This window comes from Clarias gariepinus, chromosome 22, assembly GCF_024256425.1.
Source record: "Clarias gariepinus isolate MV-2021 ecotype Netherlands chromosome 22, CGAR_prim_01v2, whole genome shotgun sequence".
Lineage (NCBI taxonomy): Eukaryota > Metazoa > Chordata > Actinopteri > Siluriformes > Clariidae > Clarias > Clarias gariepinus.
In genome coordinates, this window is record NC_071121.1 from 21,728,305 (window position 1) to 21,749,323 (window position 21,019).

At 37.5% G+C, this 21,019-nt stretch overlaps 2 protein-coding genes across 2 annotated transcripts; both read left to right on the forward strand.

The window, feature by feature from the left end:
• Positions 1 to 3,674: 3,674 nt before the first annotated feature.
• On the forward strand, positions 3,675 to 10,697 carry ccn5 (cellular communication network factor 5). Its single transcript, XM_053481964.1, has 5 exons — positions 3,675 to 3,795; positions 4,374 to 4,590; positions 5,683 to 5,931; positions 8,220 to 8,440; positions 8,616 to 10,697. Exons 1-5 carry the CDS (start codon positions 3,727 to 3,729, stop codon positions 8,901 to 8,903), a joined length of 1,044 nt encoding a protein of 347 aa, XP_053337939.1. The 5' UTR covers positions 3,675 to 3,726; the 3' UTR covers positions 8,904 to 10,697.
• Positions 10,698 to 15,039: 4,342 nt separating this feature from the next.
• On the forward strand, positions 15,040 to 17,885 carry si:dkey-78k11.9 (P2Y purinoceptor 1). Its single transcript, XM_053482842.1, has 2 exons — positions 15,040 to 16,098; positions 17,772 to 17,885. The coding sequence occupies exon 1, from the start codon at positions 15,104 to 15,106 to the stop codon at positions 16,076 to 16,078; it is 975 nt and encodes a 324-aa protein (XP_053338817.1). The 5' UTR covers positions 15,040 to 15,103; the 3' UTR covers positions 16,079 to 16,098; positions 17,772 to 17,885.
• The last annotated feature ends 3,134 nt before the right edge of the window (positions 17,886 to 21,019 follow it).

The following is a 21,019-nucleotide window of genomic DNA, read 5'->3' on the forward strand; positions in this document are numbered from 1 at the left end:
GACACAAACTAGGCGTTCTGAGCGGTGAAGAATATCGTGATGAGTTTTGTACTGGAGAAACCAAAACCCCCCTTTCATATTATGATGGCTCAGCACTTGAGGAGCAACACTTCATTTTAAAGACAAAAGAGACACTTTTAGGGATAACAATGTGCACATTTTAGACAGAGAGGATAGATTGTTTGAGAGAGTGGTGAAAGAATCCATCTGTATGAAAGTGGGAACTGTTTGTAAGCCTTAAAATGATTTGATAAATAGATATAAGGATGTAAAATGTTGCATATTCATAAGAATAGACTGAATACATTGTAATCATATGTGCAAGTGGATACTTAAATAACTGTACATTAGGGTGCCACAACAATAAATGGGTAGGTTGTAATATTAATAAAAGTAAAAAACTAAAACAAAACAAAAAACCGTGCATCAAGCTGCTTATGGGATATAAACGTATATGATTGATGTATTAGTGAGAACCCCTTTTTTGACACCAAGCATTATGGAGTTTGCAGAGTTAGTATACAGTGTAACTTTAGTTTGGCAGAAAAGACTTCCTGTGGCTTTCTTTGCTCGGCTGTTTGATCAGGAAGTGGTGGAGGGGATGTAAGATGATCTCCTTTAGTTTATGCAGCATCCTCCTCTAAAAAACCAAGTCCAAACCCTCCAGGGGGAATCCCTAGTACTAAGTGTGATTAACTTGTTTAGTCTCCTGGTTTCACTGGCCCTGATGCTGCTGCCTCAGCAGATACAAATATTGCACTAGCAACAGCAGACTGGTAAATTATTTGCAACATTTTGCTGCAAACAGTAAAGGATCTGAGCTCCCTCAAGAGTTAGAGTCTGCTTTGTCCCTTCCTATGGACAGCATCCAAGTTACATTTTCTAGTCTGTTTTTAAGGTGGACTCCGAGATATTTGTAGCTCTCCACCTCCACCTGGTCCTGATCCCAGAATAGAACCAGGAGTAAGAATTAGCTCACACACCAATCCACAAAACAATCCACCAGACCCTGTGTACAACCCCCAAAACTGCGCCTTAGAACTTTGAACAGGGAGACAGAGGTGTATAGTGTGAAAAACTAGGGCAACAGCAGTCTCTCCAGAACCTTCAATATGTGAGATGTAAGGACAATCAGTCTGTAGACATTTAGAGTGGGAGGAGATCATTTATCTGGCACTGGAACAAGGTAAGATATCTTCCACAGCACAGAAATCTTCTCCAGACTTAAGCAAGGGTAAAAAGGTGCTGTAAAATCTCACACAGCTGGTTAGCACAGAAATTTAAAACGTTTATTTCATTCTATAATGTTTGGAAATAGAGATAGGGTGAGGGAAGCAGAGAATACTTTCATGCTGTTGGACATAGTAGAATAGATGGGGGGTGTTTTAGGATCTGTGTTGAAATCCATGGTGGGATTAGAGCATGGAACTATGGACTGTGACCACTGGTGTCAGTCACTGGTGATGGTTTTCAGTCTTGACTTAATCATGCATTCATCTTGACTTAGTTTTTAGCTAGCCCTGGCCTTTGACCTAGTCCTGGCCTGAAAATAGATGTCCAGAAGTAAATGAAACTTTGCCTTAACTTCTAGGAAAATCCATTCCTTGGGGTGCTTCCAAAAGCAATTCTAGAGTCTGTTGACACCTGAGTTCTCTTATCCAGAATGAGTTACTTTTTTAATGTTATTATATATCTAAGCAGTTGAGGGTTGAGGGCCTTCCTCATGGGCTCAACAGTGGCAACTTGGTGGTATTTGGGGTTGAACCTGGGACCTTCCATAGCTATGGCAATCAGGCTAAACTATCCGCTTTTCACTCATACATGCTCATTGGATTTAGAGAATGCAGAGAAAGTGTTTATAGATTTAATTCAATCACCTTCTGCTTTGATAGCACCAAACAAAAGTTGATGAAAATCCAGTTGGTGTGTGAAAATGATTTCTCATGCTCCCAGAACCACTTTTTCACTATTTGAGGCCATCAGGCAAGAAAAACTCCATTGATATGATAACCCCATCATTCAGTACATTCAGGTCATCAGCTGATTTTATTTTACTGCCATGTAGCATTGCTGAGCCTAGACCTGACCAACTGAAGCAATCTCAGATCATAACAATGCCTTCAGAGGATTGTACAAAAAAGCTTCCATTCTTACCCTGATGCATTGACCGCTCTGGAAACGACTTCACCAAGTGTTTAAGTGATCTCTGTTCATGATTTTTTCCCCAACCACAATACCTCCACAGTTGACGATTTAGCACTCTTCCTCCAGGTGTTGAGTGAGTGTTTTCTTTCCCTGATGCAGCCTATTAATTTGACCCTTCTGATATTCCACCTTTTTTTTTTGGCCAAACAGTGTATAATATGCATGCTCAATATATGAATATTAACGCATCCAACCCAGTACCAAGGTAAAAAGTTCAAATGACAAAACACAACATATTTAACTTTGTTTTAAGAAGTATTTTTTTTAATTGCCAAAAATTTCTTCATGGACATGTTGGTTCAAAGCATGTTACAGTCCATTTCATTTACCATTTATTTAAAATGTGTCCAGGGGGTTGAACTGTATAGAACAAATAATATTTGAACTTCTAAGTCCAACTATGGAAGGGTTTTTGAGTAAATAGTTAGTTGAAATTTCCCTAACATAAGAGGACAAAATTCTTCCCAATGGATGGTCTGCTTTTTGAATTAAGTTGTCTTAATGCCAAGACTGCCCTTCACAGTAACACTCCACTATTCCGGGACATTCCAAGCTTGTGAGTTTTGGAAAGTGCAGCAAAATAAACCTGAGAGCTGAGAGGACCAAAGTTTTGAGACCAGACCACATTCTTGACATTTGCTGTATCTGGCAGACCACATGGGTCCCATCTGGATTAATGTACGGTGAATTTCCGCTGTCTATGTCTATATTTAAACCCGTGTTTCTAGTCACCGTGAATTTTTATATGGTTATTTGCCTGGACACTTAATTTGAACAAAAATGTTTAAAGCCTTCTGGAAAGGGAAGATACGTATCACAGGTGGTGTTGAGTTTTAAAATACAGTTCCTTACTAAAATAGTAACTATTCAAGAATGCGTCCTACTGAGTCATTTCTACTTGTTTTTACAGCTCAAAGATTACCGTAACTGTTTTGTATGTCCTGTACTGTAAATCTCCAGTATCATATTATGGGAATCCATTTGCAGTTAATTATACATTATTTATTCACTTCTGTTGTTATTTGCTTTCCCTTTCAGTTTTGATTTTTTTAAAAATCATCTTTTGATTACATCTGTTAGTCATTACCATAACACTGAGTCAAACTTAAAACCCAGATGTTTAGAAAATGCTCCTCACATCATCATTATCATAAACCATAAACTACAAGTGCTGATTGTTGGATAAAACCTTTGAAGGCTCATCATCTTATCAGACTCATTTAACAGGAACGTGTTGTGGCAGCCAAGAACGTATCCCATTCCTGCGCCTGCTTTTGCTTCACAGCTTGTTTTTTGGTGTTCAAGTGTAGCTGTGAGGAGGAGAGAAAGTGCAGAGCGGACCTGGCCAACAGGGATGTGGAATTTGAAACATTTTCTGATTACTGGCCAGCCACTGTTTACACCACAGACAGGCTGTGACATCAGAGGGGGGGGTGACTTTATAAAAGTGAGTGTGCACAGAGCCAGCCAGTGAGCAAACAGCAGCACCGGTAGCTCAGCATTCTGCGTTGGGACAGTGGGATGGACAAAAAAGTGCAAAACACATACACGCTGCTGGCACAGGCGCTACTGTTGTACCTGTGCTCCCAGGTGAGAAGCTCTCTCTCCACCTGATACACTATCTGGGGGATCTGAGGTGTTGAGGTAATCCATTATTGCTGCTTATTTAGTCAGTGGAAGTTGAGTATAGTTGAAACTGTTTTTTGTTTTTTCTTTTAAATCTGAGTGCTTGCTTCACCTATAGTTTGTTTCTGCTCGGCAGTTCTAAATGTCAGTTGGATTACAAAAACTTGTGTGCTTTGTGTTTATATGCTGAACTTTTTTCTGGTCTGATCTGGTTTCAAGTTCATGTCTAATTGAGAACATATTTTTATTTCCTCTAAAAACTAAAGCCTGGTTTCCAGGGGATGTTTTTCTCATTTTCTTTTTAGTTCTCCTTAAGCTTCAGTGTAATAAGGTCTTTGCTTTGGTGGATTTGCTTTCCAGTGAATTGAACCCAGATGGTTGGACAATTTTTAGCAATAAACATCTGAACTAGGCTGCTCTGAAGTTTCCTACAAAAGAAAAATATCCTCTTTCCTAATGCCATTACTTTAGCTGGGGCTGCATATGCATTTGAGAAACTGAATGTGGTTTCATAGTAGACCGCATCCTTTCTACTGCTTTAGGTATGCTGTCAACAGTGTGCCAAGCCGTGCCAGTGTCCCAGGCCTGTTCCAGTCTGTCCTGATGGCGTCGCTCTCGTCCGGGACGGATGTGGATGCTGCCAAGTGTGTGCCCGGCAGAAGGGTGAAGCCTGCACTGACATACTCGTGTGTGACAAGCAGCAGGGCCTGGAATGTGACTACAGCGCCAGCTACCCCGGAGATCCAGGAGAGTGTGTCGGTAAGTAGTGAGATTTACTTCCCTGTGCTGAACAGCATGTCTCGGTTTGTATCCAGGACAGGATTTGTAAACAGAATTAGCAATCCTAGTTCCAAACAGGAGTACAAATAAGGCTACTATGTGAGAGGATTTACCTAAAACAGCCCCTCCTCAAAAAATGTCTTGACAGCTTTCTCGCTTCCACTTCCTTTACACTGTTGACACTGAGGGTGAAACTGTAAGACCTGTATGACTAGGCAAAAAAGAATGTAGTTTACAGTCAAATAGATGTCGTATATCACTGCAGCAGCATAAACTTATTATAGTGTTTAGATCAAATACCTGATGTATTGATGGTTAAAAAAATAATTTGAATAACTTTAAATAATACAAAAAAAAAAAATAATTGTAATAAATTTCACCTAGTGTACCTTATCAAAAATTTTACTTTAATTTATACCAAAAAATGATGTAGGTTAAATAAATTTCAGCCTTCATTCAGAGATATGTGATATTATGAGAAAATGATCATCAACCCTGAAGCTGATTATTTTGCCATTTCAGCTTGTCCTGAGCTGTTTCATTATTCTTATCCCAAATTGATAAATTAATGAAAACTAACAATTTATTTATTAAAAAGTGAGTAAAGCATACTTAAAAAACTGTTTAAACTTAAATAGAAAGCTGAATAAAAGCTGGTAATACTGTCAGTGTTGCTGTTACAGAAAATTAATCAATATATCATAGTTCCCTGTTATTTATATTCACATATTCTATTGTAGCATTGAACAAAGATTCAATTAAATACAATTTTTATTTGTATAGCACTTTTAATAATTGTCATTGTCGCAAAGCAGCTTAACACAATCAAAAGAAATTATGAATGTTTGTATGAAATATTTGTATTATTAGATAGTCCCTGTTTATTGTTTACTATTGTTTATTGTTTAATATAAAACAATATTACACACATTTACATATAAAATAAAATTGCATTTACAATATCCACTGTTCATCTTTGTAACATATTTGACATTATGCCATGGAATTCACCTTTTTCATCCATAAACTATGTTTGTCTGTAAACCTTCGCACTATATTTTGCACCCTAAGGTCAGGAAGATCTGCGTTGTGAGCTGAATGGCGTCTCTTATCAAGACGGTGAGGTGTTCCAGCCCTCCTGCACCACACAGTGCAAATGTACAGGTGGAGGAGTGACCTGCGTGCCCCTGTGCCCTGAAGATATCCGCCTGCCCAGCTCAGATTGCCCATATCCTCATAGGGTCCAGCTGCCAGGAAAGTGCTGTAAGGAGTGGGTGTGTGAGAGCTTGGACAACAGAGTGTTACAGAATGATCAAACAGGTAAGGTTAAAAATAAAACAGGCAATTTTTATGTTGCTTACATTCAGTACTGTGCAAAAGGTCTCGATTCACCTCGATTCATTCTTTCATACTTAGCTTCAAAGAGCCAGATGTTCTTGTATTTTTAATGTAGCCAAGAGGAATAGTTCTCCAAGCTTCCTAAAGGATTTTTTGGCTCTCATTTTTGTCAAATTGTTGGCTCTCATTTTCGGTTCACTCCATGTACCTGAGCAGTTTCAAAGGAATGTTTTTGGTCTGTTCAGCCATAAAGTGACCTATGAATCATTCAATCAATAATAAAAAAAAAACTTAAGGTATGAACCATTGAGAAACACGTGCAAATGATGACAGATGATCAGGCCGGTTATTAGTATACTGGTGATGCTAAATGTCGAGTGGTTCCAACAGACAGGAGGGGAAATTAGGTTACTGCTGAGGTCTTTATGTAATTAGAAGATCTCACTGTTCCCTCATCAGCCTCTCTTCATTTCTTGCTTGAAATTAATACGAGAATTAATACGGCTTTTCATGTTACCAAGAAAACTTTAAGTTTTTCCACCATGAAATTGTTTTTGTGTTGTTAAAAACTTCAAAGAACCATTAAAGTACTGTTAAAAGTCACTAACAGTGGAAATTTCTTTGGGAAAGAAAAACAGCTCCTTACAGAGGAGAACTTCACCATCACTGATTACACATTTTTCAAAATCCCTTTATGTCTGTGCAAGCTGCTATTATATAAATGATAAAGTATTAGAACAAGTGATTTAACATAAACCTGCTATTTGCCCTGGAGCATGAACTCTTGGACAAGCTTACTATAAAAATATGAAAATTATGCAAAACCTTCTGACCAGTGAGAATTGACAAATCTGGTATGACAATTAATAAATAATATATCATTCATAATTATCGTTAATATTTAAGTCACTCCCATCTGAGTAAGACTAAATTTTTTTTTAAGCCTACCAGACTGTAATTTTCACAAGCGTCTAGAGACAAAGCTAGCCTTCCCCCTTTTTGTGGGATTTTTTCATGATTCATAAAATGTTGGTCTTTTATCCCAGTCATTGCACAAGCCACAACTGCATGGTTATCTAAAAGTGGTTAGTCACATTCCACACTGAGCTTTTTTTTTTATTTTTAACTGAGATCTTAAGCAATTACTTGAAAATGTCTTGCCAAGATGGAACCACCCAAACAGGAACTGATTCCAGAAACTTTCCATGATTCATAACTAGGCTTGTGTTTGTTAAAGCCAGTAATTAATGCTGAAAACTGGCCCGCTGTTGAGTGGACATGATGAGAGGCTGGCAAAACTCTGGTCACTATGGGGACATCTGGAAATTTCAACAATGTCACGGAAGTCAGGCCAAGAGAAACAGCACCTTTTAAGGCTCTCTTGCATGCAAGTGCAGGGACGATTAAAGTTACTCATATAAGCTTGGCAAATTTGTAGCTGATTTTTAAAACTTTGGGTTAAAGTATTTACATTTGCATTCTTTTTATCAGATGATAATTTAACCCTGAAAACTCAAGCGGCACAAATATGTGCCGGCCGCACAGCATGGGTCAATGATATTTAAAAAAACAAAACAAAATGGAAACCTTGCTGGTGTGTGTTAATGGAGAGGCTTTAAATGGTGTACAGTATATAGGTTTTTAGATATGTCAGCTACAACTAAATTTATTATTACTTTTATATCATTACTTTTTGGTCACAGAAAAAAAAAGAAACAACCAACAAACAAAAAGAAAACAATAAAAACACGTGATCATGTGTATCTGTGCTATGTCTTTGCAAATGTGACAATTTTTTTTTTTTTTTTGGAATTAAATCAAATGAACTAAAATTTAGGATTATATTGCCTATTTTGTGCTGAAAAAAAGAATGTCACTCTATACTACAAAATCCTGAGCCCTATACATGTTTATTAAAAAAAACAACAGCAAAAATGGCTAAAATGCTCTGAGCTGCCCTACACGTTTTTCATTTCGAATTGCCGATGAAGATCTCAAATGAACAACATTTACTTTCTTTAACTACTAGATTATTATTCAATTATTCATTTTCAATCTTTTACAAACCACAATGCATTTGTATATTCAATGTACCAGAAAAGGTGTACGTTTATCAAAAGTGGAAAATATTTGAATTGCACAAAAAACATGATCATCAGGATAGAAACATTCTTGCAGTCAGATCAGTTTGTGTTAGTAACTTTTATTGCATTATCCACTGAATTAGTAATTCAATGTTTAATCAAATTGTACCTGGTTTATTGTTACAGCTTACAGACATGCCAATGCTTTAACTGCACTTCCTGGTTACCGGACCAGCCCCAGCGTAAACTGTATATATCAGAACACGGAGTGGAGTGCCTGCTCAAGTACTTGTGGCCAGGGGATTTCCACTCGTGTAAGCAACCAGAATGCAGCCTGCAGACCTGAACAGCAGATCAGAATGTGTAATATCAGATCATGCCAGATATTGCCACATCAAAGACCTGTGGTGAGCCAATGTTTATTTACCAACACTTCAAATACTTATTTATACACAAATACTTATTATCCATGATAATGGATTGTAAGTTTACTGCACTTTGTTGTAAAAGGTTGTTATGATTGCATTCCTATTGGAGAAGGAAGCATACACTAATTAAGTTTTTGTTCCCCCCCTGCAATAGTGGCCAAGGAAATGCCAGTCTAGCTACAAGTCAAATGTTCCCACACACCTGCTCTATCAAGGCTGCTACAGCACACAAACTTACCGTCCCCGTTATTGTGGCCTCTGCACTGACGGCCGATGTTGCACACCTTATCAGACCCAGACCGTCACAGTGACCTTCCGCTGTCCAGGGGGCCGCCTGATCCGCCAAGGTGTCATGATGATCAGGTCCTGTGTTTGTCATAAAAACTGTCCCCATTTATTTACTGAGAATTACAAGTCTTGGAGTCTTGGTCTGTGGGGATAGAGACTCTAATGCAATGATTCCCACAAAAAAAGGCTGAAGCCTAGGAAATAGCACTTTGCACATGACGCAGTATTTTCTTTTTTTTTTTTTACCAGGAATGGATTAGTAAATCTTGTCATAGAGAAGACAGATTTATTTTAGGCAACTGGCTTCTTTCTTGCTTTTCTCCTGACAAACTCTTTTAACAAATCCACTAAAATCCAGATCATAAGCAAGCTTTAACTCAGTTGTTTAACAATCCATTGGGCAGAATGAAAATTATTTGGCTTTCTTTCATATTTTGTAACATTCAACAGTTTGGGTTTTGTTAAGGCACTGCTGTGTGATTAAATGGTTTTGGTTTCCACAGCTAAAGTTCCTGTTCAGGGTAACCAAATGAAGGTAAATTATTACCTCACTCATTTGTTAAATTATATTAAGCCATAAAATTAATATAATTAGATGCGTGGTCGATTTAAGTCACAGTAAATTTAGGTGTCAAACAGCTAGCTGTCTGCTAGACATTATTAAGCTAATTAGCTAGCTGTAATTGTTGTAATTTAACTTGCCACACGCCATATAGAAGTTGACATGGTTAAATTCAATCAAATGCAAAATAACAATAGCATGTAAATTCATCTTAACCACCTTAGAATTTTAGCTAAGCTAAAGCTAAGCTAGCTAACTTGTGGTAACTGAGGTAGGTAGGCATGTTCCAACCAACTGCTAAGTTCTGTTTGCTCCACTTATGGATTTACAAGGTTTTAGGCTGAGTTTAAGTGCCAGGATTAAGATTAAGATTCAGTTATTTGTTTAATTAATTTACTATAAGTTAAATATACCTTATAGTACAGTGAAAAGATTTTTCAAGTATCCCGGGTAGGAAGCTGTGGACAGAGCCCAGGAATACAGCACCCCTTGCTCAAGGGCTCAACAGTGGAAGCCTAGTCCTGTAACCCATAGCCATAACCGATCACCACGTCCCCAAGATGGCTGCTCTTTTGAAAACCTATGGGTGATGTCATGGAGGGTTTATCCACTCTTTTTATACAATTTTGGTTCAAATTTATGCCTACTTGGCAGGCGCACTGCCTAATAGCTCTGGTCACTGAACCATTCCTGTCGTTATGTATAAAGAGCTCGTGATTACACATACATTTCTATTGGCCTTGCTTGATAAGGTAGCGGACTGACCTGATTCTTCACTTATATTCTATGTATATAGACCTGCTCTTTTTTTAATGTGGTAAAAATTTTATTTTTTACATCTTGTACAGATCTTTAACCCATTCCTCTTAGTTAGGATCGTATAATGGCAGCTATCAGTCTCGACCGCTTATAGCTTCTTACTGTATGTAAATTAATTATCATTCGGACACTTACGGTCCTCCAGTGTTGAATACTTTTGAATGTTTAAAACTGGAAGGTCAGTGTGGACCAACATTTCCAAAGTTTCTTCCAAGCTTCGACCTTGAACCCTTATCAATATACAGCCTTATACAAATGCCAGGAAGCTTGAAGTGCAATACATTCTTTCGAAAGTATTGTAATATTGTTCATTCCTATCCAGAAGGCTATTGTAACATGATTTTCTTTCCTTCCATTCTTTATCCAGACGTTTCTTACATCCAGGCTGTCACTAGATTAAGGGTGAAATATTGTACGGTCTAACCTTTTTAATTATTATTATTTTAAAGAGACACCAACTGTTGTGTTGTGAGACACATTATTTTGTCCATGTAATTTCCTGTAAATATTTGTAAATGCACTTATAATATTTTTTATATGTTTATATATATATTGGTTTGTAAATTATGTGTGCTCATAACAATACAGATTACATGTCTGATTCAAACAAGTTTCTTTTATTTTCTCTTTTCTTGAGGTTATGCTCTGAGGATCATAATCTACATCATAAGATTTTACTTTTGTAAATGCTGACTGTAACAGAAGTGTAGAAAAAGTGAGATATATATATATATATAGCACCTAAATAGAATATTGGGTATTTATGGATGTTGTGATATGTTCACCGTCACCTTTCAGTACAGTCTGCCAATGGTGCTTAAAAGTTTGTGAACCCTATTAAGCAGATGATAGTATATACATTTTTTTTTTTTTTTTTTTTAGACTGTTTGGAACCTCTGAAATTACTGGTTAACTTATGGCACTTTCACATTAGGCACGATAGATTTGTACTTTGCCCAGGAACGATTGCTCTCCCCTCCCCACTCCCTCACTGGCCAGCATTCACATTATTCTTCTACTCTGTACTCTGGTACACTTGTGTATTTTTACCATCCGATACAGCAGGTGGCAGTATGCACCTTAATGGTTTGTGAGCTACCATTTAACACACACAAAGGACGCCAATCCTGATCATTTCAAATCACTATGCCTAATATTATTGATATTTTGGGAATGTCAAGAACAACACTTTCCAACTTTTCAACTTTATCAGCTATGGCTATGTAAGTCATGCTACACACAGAGAGATATTGCGGGGGGAGACAGGCAGCATTGATGGCACCGCATCCATTTACATTTTCAGGTACGATTGGCTTCCAAATCTGATTTGACCTTTTCCAGCAGACTTAGTCACAGTTCCTGAGTGCAATATGATTGTGTTCTCACTGATCAAAATGATCCAGACTTTGGGGTCAAATGTACTTGGAAATGATCCCAGTGAAAACACCCTCTACAGGTGAAATCATAGTCAGGTGTTTTTAATTAGTGGAATGACAATCAGGTATGAGTGGGGCCCCTGATATATTTACGATACAAGAATCTATGAACGTCTGATCTTCACATATCCTGTTTGTAGTTGTGTATCATGACTGAAACAGCTGATGTTTCTGAACCTAAAAAAAAAAATGTTGATGCTCATCAGGCTGAAAAGCATTATAAAAAAATCTTTAAAGAATTTGAATTTTACCAATCCATCATCAGACAGTTTGTACACAAATTATGGAAATTCAGGACCATTGTTCCCCTCCCTAGGTTGATTTTTAATCAACAAGATCACTCCAAGAGTGTAGGAAACCGAGAGGTCACAAGGGAACCCAGGGAAACTTCTAAGCATCTAGAGGCTTATTTTACTTTGGATAATGTTAAATGTTCACCAGGTCCACCATTAAGAGAACACTTGAACAACAACGTAGTGCATTGCAGGGTTGCGAGGAGAACACGACTGCTCCCTAAAATGAACATTGCTGCCCATCTACAGTTTGCACAAGATAATGTGGAAATGTGTATTTTGAGGAATGGTTTTGTCAATGGATTGAACCAAAATAGTTTTGGGCAAGGGAAGCTAAATCACAATCAAAATCATCTTGGTCAACTCCCATCTGAAACCTGTTAAAATACAGTGTTAAGTGAGTTAAAAAGCAATGAGCAGTGCATGAAATGCCACTAACATTCCAGGAAGTGACTCAATTCTGTTAGTTTGCCTTCTTGTTGCAGAAACAAATTACTATTATTATTAATCAAGGATTCCAGTATTGTACAAGTGTATTCAAAAAAGTGCTTGCCCCGTTTAGAAGTGTTCACCCCATACACCAAACGGGTGATGTTACTAATTATACACCAGACCGAGCAATCTGATAGGACGAGTGGCATTTCCCGAGTAGTGATAATGGAGGGTCACACCACTAGGACTTTTACCTACATGTATCACTTGGTAACACAAGTGTTCTAATGACTTTTAATTAAACCAGCTGTCAGTCGCAGCACGAGTGAAAGTAGATCTGGACGGTCCGCCATACTGAAGAGAGAGCAACTACCTGGCAAAAAAAAAAAAAAAAAACATGCAAAAACAGTTGCACTTTCAGCAAGAAAACACATCTGATAACAGTATGTCATCCTTAAAAAACAATTTGACTGCTTAATAGTTGCTTCATTCTAAATTGCTTCTCCAGCATCTGTTTTCTTTTATTTATGGCTATTACTGTATGCTAACTTGCTCCTAACACAAGGCAGAATTCCAAATCGCTCTCCAACCGCTGATCAAGGGCCTACTTAGTATGTTTGTTACAGTGGATTATAGATTTTTATTTAATACTATTTGTGGTTCAACCCTGGAACCCGTAAATTAAAGGAGCTGATATTCTAGGGCGGAATAAGTGGAATATAAAAAATATTTTTTTACTTGATTTATAGCCCTGTTCAACACCTCTATGGTTCATTCTCTTTCTCTAGTGACAGTCAATATTTTAAATTACTTTCACCAGGTTTATTACACCAGCTTCCAGGTTTATGGGTCACCAGCTTCGCCAGTCGTGGTTAGTTAGTTCCGCCAGACTCGGGAGAATGCAATAGTTCCTTCAGCACACAGGCTGCCCCCTTGTGCTCACGACCACATAACAGCCGTGCTATATCTGTGAGGGTTCGCCATTAGAAGGCACTGTGTTTATTATGTAGTTTTTGGTTGTAGACTCAGTTTCCCAGAAGGCACCTGAACCGAGGAAGCTCATTAGCTTTGTTATAAATAGCTGTTTGTTCTGGGAAACTGGGTCGACCATACTATCTAGCTTAGCAGCTAATGTGCACAACCGCTAGTAGGCTTAGCCAAGCCTGTCTCGTGTATGTTTAGCCCCTTGTATGTATAGTCCCCTGTGTTTAGTCCTCTAGTCTGTTTAGTGTGTCTTGTCTCGTCCGGTTTGTATCCCGTGTCTATACTGTATATTAGGTTGTGTAATCCCTTGTCTGTGTATTAGTGGATTATTGATTTTGTTTATACGTAGTATGCTCCCAAGTAAAGCCAACTTCCTTTGTTCATGTTTTGTTCTCGTTAAAAGACTCTTTGTTACACCTCATCCCCCTCTGCGTCTATGCCTCAACACCATGCCCACAGTCCAACACCAACAGTACATGACAATATCCAGCAGTATAGTACTCCCTCTTGTGTAATATTACCAAGTAGCACAACTTTTCAGCCTACCTGGCTGAGGAGTTGTGCTTATTAAAAAATTAGCTGGTTTAGTTAATAGATCGTAAAACACTGTACAGTATGTGGCAGAACGTTAACTTTTTGAAGCCAGGGTTTCCAGCTATGCACATTACTGTCTAAAACAAGGGAATTCTCAAGTGATTTGCAAATTTCTGTACATGATTTTCCAAAAGCAATAAAGCAGTCGTGAATTAAGCGAGTAATTCAGACTTCTTTTTGATTTTATGCCCAGCCAGATCCAGCAGATCTTGAGAAACAAAGGACTTCATACTGAATATTGATTGTTGTTTAGGTATTTCATTAAAAAAATATATTCTTATAAGCTTGATTGTCAATATTTAAATCAAGAATGTCATTAATTAATTAATGTTTTTGTTCGACAACATGATGTATTGATCTTTAAGAAGTTATGATATCTGAAATCAAGGCATGTTAGTGAAGTGCAAAACTGTGACACCAAGGGTGAAAAAATAGACAGGGATTTTTACAGAGGTGGATTTTTCAATTTAGTTGGATGATTTAATTATAGCCTATAACGCGTTACTTTACAGACAAGCAAACTGATTAACTGAGTTTTTAAGCTGGAAAGAAACCAAAATTTGGTCAGAGTAGCATCTCCCAAACTAGTGATAAAACCACTAGCAGCTTCCGCAACATTCGGTTACTGTACAGCTATAACATATGAGGGGTTTGCAAGTCAAACCGAAACCTAAAATTTCTTGATAATAAAGGTGTAAAACCGATTGATGTTTACAGACGACTTAACGCACAGTAGATGGATCATACTTTTTTTTTTTTTTTTTTTTAAGGGTGCCTTAGTGCATTAGTGTAGCAGGGGATTATACAGAGAAATAAATCATAGAGAGTTTTTGTTTTGTTATTCAAGTCCAGGCTTGACTTGAACGTCCCTCAAAGTTACCCTCATATTTTTAATGAAATTACAGTATAATAAATTTTTTAAAGCAATTATAATTACTAATTATTTAGACACTGATAAAAGATCAGTAAATACATAAACAATTAAAATGTAAAAATAGCTGGGTAGCTGTTTTTACATGATCAACTGTCTGCTGTAACAAAGTATTGTTGCTTTTTTTTTTTTTACTCAAGACACCTGCTTCTGAGAACCCAACTTCCTGTTTGGGTGGATGTATTAACGCGCCTTTCAGAAAAAAAAAAGCCCCAGTTCCATCACGTGTGCTAGTTGGATGCATGTGCCGAAGATTTCGATCGCAGTTCAAGCAACGAATGCTACTCTGACAGACGAAAACCGATGGCCAACTTTACTTCTAACGCCTGCTGGAAGATTAACTATGACTTCCCGAAGATCTTCTTAACTGTTGTATATGTTATCACTTTTATTTTTGGACTTCTTGGCAACTGCTTGGGCTTGAAATCAATTTTTACAAACTGGAGGAAGATGGGAAACATTAAAATACTGGCTTTAAACCTGTGCATTACGGATATCATGTACGTGCTTACTTTGCCATTTCTGTTGACCTATCAAGTGCGAAAACAAGGATGGATATTTGGAGACCCTTTCTGCAAGGTAACAAGATTCATATTCAACGTGAATCTCTATGGGAGTATTGGATTTCTCACCTGCATCAGCGTGTACAGGTATCTGGGCATTGTGCACACTATGAGGGTAAAAGGCAGGATAAACGTGAGGCATTCTATAGGAATATCTGCACTGGTCTGGATTGTGGTTTTGATTCAATGCCTGCCTGATGTGTTTTATGAGAAAACATTCGAAAATAGACTTAAATGCTATGACTCAACTACTGATGATTACCTTGATTCTTACCTAAAATACAGCATTATACAGACTGCTGTTGGACTTGTTATCCCTTTTGTCATAATAGTCTGTTCCTATGGCCATGTGGCTGTGATTCTAGTCACCAAGAAAGACATCGGAGACAGCGCGCTGAAGGTGAAGTGCCTCAGGCTGGTGGTGATTCTCGCCCTGCTCTTTTCCATATGTTTCATCCCTGTCGTCATCTTCAGAAATCTCAACTTGATGACTCGCATTTCAAAAAAGAGGGGCATCTGTAAGCCATGGTATTCCAGCATATACATCGCCAAACAGATAAGCGATGGACTAGCGTGTCTGAACAGCGCCATTAACCCACTGGTGTATCTGTTGAACAGTAATAAACTGCTGAAGAGGTATTTCAGTTTCAAGGGAAAAGAACAACAAGATCCACGTTCAATTGAACTCTCACAACTGCGATCAACAGAGGACTGAAATCAACTTGCACATCTAAAGTGAGTGATCAGTATAATCAGGTCATTCCAGTGTGGTTTCTCTATGAACATGTAGTGCGAAAAAGTCTTAAGGCATGTGTGTGGTTTTTTTTATTTATTTATTTTATTATAACTGACTAACATTATGATGGCACTTCAGGTAAAGCATTGTTTACTATATACAAGGGGTGTTCAAGTCAAACCGGGACTTTTGACGAATAAAACAAACTTAAAAGAGAAAACAAACTTCCCTTCTTTTTCTAATACCCTGCTACACTAATGCACTTACCCGACGTTTCATTAGTGCTTGAATACCTTTAGGTTTGATCAGCATACCGGAGCGAAGATCGAACTACCTGCTTCACATCTGAAATGCTGACCTCACAGGAATTCCTATAATGGCAAAAACATGTGGAAATGTCTTGGAGTGAAATGAGAACTGTGCGGGGGATGACGCAATACGTCCTATCCGAGTTCTTGTAAGGTGCAAGTGGTATTGGTGAATGATTTTGTGTACAGTTCACACGGACAAATGCGCCTCTTCCGCATGTTGGAGACATGGATCAGGTCTTCCACTCACTGAATGAGCTCCGAGACACCTCGTCCAGGATCGTCATTCAAGGATGTACAACCTTCTTACAAAAGGTTCGCATAATTCAAATTTTAACTGCGTTGAAGTCTCATCATTATACTTTGCTTGAAGTCTTCATACATGTGAAGTTTTATCAGAAGGCCGGCTTTGATTTGAACACCATTCTTAAAATAAGTCTGGTCTCTGCTAATAAAGCAGTGTGCTCTATGCTGTTTCTGCAACTATGGGCATTTTTTGCTGTATGATTTTATTTTTATTTAGTCTTTTTAAAATGGACCTTAACCAAAATGATATGGATATGCTTTTAACATACTGTTTTTTTTTTAGCATTAAATGCTTGTCCCTATAAAATGTCCTTACTGTAACCTAACGATAAAGTTATTTAGAGTGAAGAGTCAAAGACAATCTGATAACTAGGGTTTATACATATTTCCTTACACTATTCAAACTCATTTGCATATTTCTTTTTGAAATTCTCTAGAGCTGCTTTGTGACACTGACAGTAAATAAAACTGAAAAGCCGATTTGTCTTAACGTCCATTTAGGAAAAATTTGTAGACTTTTGTACCATATTTACTGGTAATCAAATGATTTATATATGAATGGAAAGTAAATTGAATAATAACTATTTAAATATTTTTGTTGTTAAAAATTATTCAATTATTTTCATTGCTATAATAAGTGTCGGTGAAATGTTTTGAAAGATTTTTTTATTAGTAAATATATAACCGTAAAAAATAGGCAATACCAAAATTCACAAAGCCACTGTCAGGTTTCAAAATCTGCAACTAATACCTGATCTCACTGATTATATCAGTTATAAATTTAGTTTATCTTTTTTTCTACTTTTTTTGTGTATACTGTATAAAATCTTTATTCATTGCCCAATAAAACCTGAACTCTGTGTATTGTTTTAAACAAAGCAGTGCTTTCTGACTTAACCGTTTATACCATTTTCCCATGATTTCTTTAATATGATAACATATAAATACATAACATGAGCTGCTATATTAACACATGAGTTTTTAAAGATCATTTCCTACTCTTTCTGCAACTGTGGTCTTTTTTCATCCATGTTCTCCCAATTTTGGTTATCTACCAGTACAATCCCACCAGCCAGTTCATCCGTATCAAGCGGAGTATGGGTGAAGTCTTACGCATGCACATAAAGCAGGGCAAGGGCATCTTTTCAAAATGTTGTACATGCTGGATCACAGGTTAGTGTTACATACCAGAGGAAAGTCCTGCCTATCCTCTTGCACATTGGGGGAGTTGGTGTAATTTTAGCCACTTTCATATTTTCTTGAAATAAAATGTAACGGCATTTGGTTAAATATTAAAAATAATAATATTAATGTTTACTTATATGGTAATAAAGTTCTGGATTAAATTTAAACTATAGAAAAAGATTTGACAAAACACTTCTTTTGGTTGCTGCATAGAAAAATAACGTAAATCAAGCGACAAAATGGTAAGCAAATTGCACTGTACATTAATTTAACTTCAATCCAGCACCAGATGATGCATAAAAATGTCGTTTTAATATTTAATTATTAAATATTATGACTAAGATAATAACAATCAGCAAAATCTAAACGTATACGCAATTCAACGTCATTCGCCGGATGGCAGCAAGTAAATTGCTATGATAGGTTGGTACCACCAAAAAAACAGCCAAAAAAACCCCCTGTGGCTGATGACTTCCCCTACACAAGCTAACAAATTGACATTATTCGTTAGAGAGAATGCTCCACCCGCTCCACACACTTCCCCCGCTCCCACTCATAGAGATCAGACAAATTTTCTGCCCTGTATGGCTGTGGTCTGTACCACAGTCAAGATGCATTCAATTACTGGTTAATAGTGTTCCGCCTTGTCATCCGGAAATGATGATTTTGATCCCCATTGATGCTACAGCCACCCATTAAAGAGTTGGTAGGTGCTAAGGTAATAGATAAAGGGAAAGTTTCTTTCCACCGCAAGAAAGGTTGTAAGGAAACCTCAAGCAAAGAGAGTGGTTTTGCTTGAGTCACTTTCCAGACACATTTATTTAAAAGAGCATGGTTCATATGGACACAAACATCTCAAAGAGCTGGTACAAGAAGCAAAAATGCAGAAACATTGAAAACAGAAAATAAAAAAATTACTAAACTGTGGAGAGCTTATGTAGTCCGGGTGGCCGAGGTAGCCCTGAACAGACGCTCTATGCCCAATTAGGCAGAACTTGGTACTCGGAGGAAGAAGGAGCCAACAATTCTAGCTGTGGTTGAAGCTGTTAGTCAATAGGGAAGCTCTTTATCATAAGCGGGGGCAATTAACACGTTCAAACCCACACACAACGCTGACTTTTATAACACCTCCATATATATGGTAGCTTTTAATTGTGTCTGCCAAAAGATTCAGTGTAACCAAATAAGTCACGGCTTCTTCCGAGAAGATGACCTTGCTTTTTTATATCATAATCTGGAGTAACTGATCAAAAGCATGGTGGTTGGGCATCGACAGCCAAGCACAAAATCCCCAGTGTAGCACTCCTTAAAGCATTATGTTATATCATAATCATCATCATGGTATCATTCTTATAAAAGTCCCAGTCCCAACCTATAAACACAATATTCTATATAAGAAAGAGGAAATAAGCAGAAAGAAAAGAGAACTGAATCCTGATTACAGATACGCCAACCTCCTGTTTCTAAAAGTAAGAGATGCACAGTCATAGTAAAGTAATTTTCCTGTTAGTGGTAAGAATAGTATTTATTTCATACCGGCTAAAAATGCATTATACAATCACCATGTGCACATTAAATGCTTCGGCTTATCATAAGTCTACTCCTGCAGTGACATCTGCTGGCTATTTTAGGCTTGTTTGTGGACATTTAGCCTACCGCCATCTGTGAGGGTTAGTATTCAATGCTATAAAATTTCAGCACTTTTCTTCACCTTCGCCAGCTTTAGCACATACATATTAATCCATTAAATTACACCAGTGGCTGAATTGCAATTGGAGGGAAATTATTTTAAAGATATTTCTATTTCGGTTATCCATTACTGTTGCACGGATGTGTAGAATCAATGCCAAGGCCCTCGGCAACTTTTTTGCTGGTGATTTATTTACCCTGATGTCCTGAAAATCTTATTAATACCACAATTTATTAATACGACAAACATCTATACATTTATTTTACGCAGTCGCAGTGTTAATTTAACACTTTCAGAGTTTGAGTCTGACTGGCCCTGATCTATAAAAACATATATGTAGTCTTAATTCAACTGATCTTGCTGTGTGTGTGTGTGTGTGTGTGTGTGTGTGTGTGTGTGTAAATATGTTACAGTAATAAGGATTAAATGACACAATGTAAATGATGTATGATTCAAATGTAGTTGTCCATCATTTGTACAGTTGAATTAAATAAATCAATCAACATTTACAGCAGGGAATGTGATGTTTAAGCAATATCATGCAAGAAGGATTGCTTTTGTAATGAATATCAGCACAACGACTTTTGTTAGATGCTAGTTAGCTTTGTAGCTTGTGTTAGCCATATAAAAAATCGACTCACATGTTTCAGAGGCAATTTGGAATGAAGCAATAACTAAGGAGACATAGTGGTGTCTGAGATGACATAATGTTATTGAATGTGTTTACTCTCGGTTTTGAATGTGGTAGCTGCTCTCTCCTCTTCTTAGTTCTGCGGACCATACCCGCCTATTTTCACTTGTACCGCACCCATCAGTTAGTGTAATAAACCATGATGTGGCGTGATACATACAGTTAAACGGCTAGAGCTGTTATGCTCTATTATCAGCACTCATGGAGTGCCTCTCGTCTAATCAGATTACTTGTTGTATAAAAAAGATGATTTCTCTATTAGATTACTGTACCAGCACCTTCAGCAAAGACATTCACAATTTATCCTACAACAAAAACTGAAATATGATTGTTGAAATACGAACCACTTGTAACTATGTTGTAAAATCTGTGTATGTGTGTAATTAGCAGAGAAATTCATTTCGGTCAAATAATATGTTGAATTATGTTAGTTATGTTCTGCATGTGATCAGCGGCGAATGAGTATAAAAGCTAAAAGCCACAGCATGACCTTTGCTCTTGTTATGTGTGATATGTGTATGTTGTGAACCTCTTGGCCTGGACGGTGTTAAAAGCCAAGGTCAGACTGCTCAGATCATATGTCTGTGCATAATAAGGGAGGGTGTGGGAACCCCAGCCAAAGCCTCTCAGTCACAGCGTACAAGAGCATCCATATGAACATACGGAATCAAGCACATGGCACGGTGGTGTGTTCAGACTCACTTCTTTTAGTTTTTCTCCGGCGATGGATATGTTTCCGA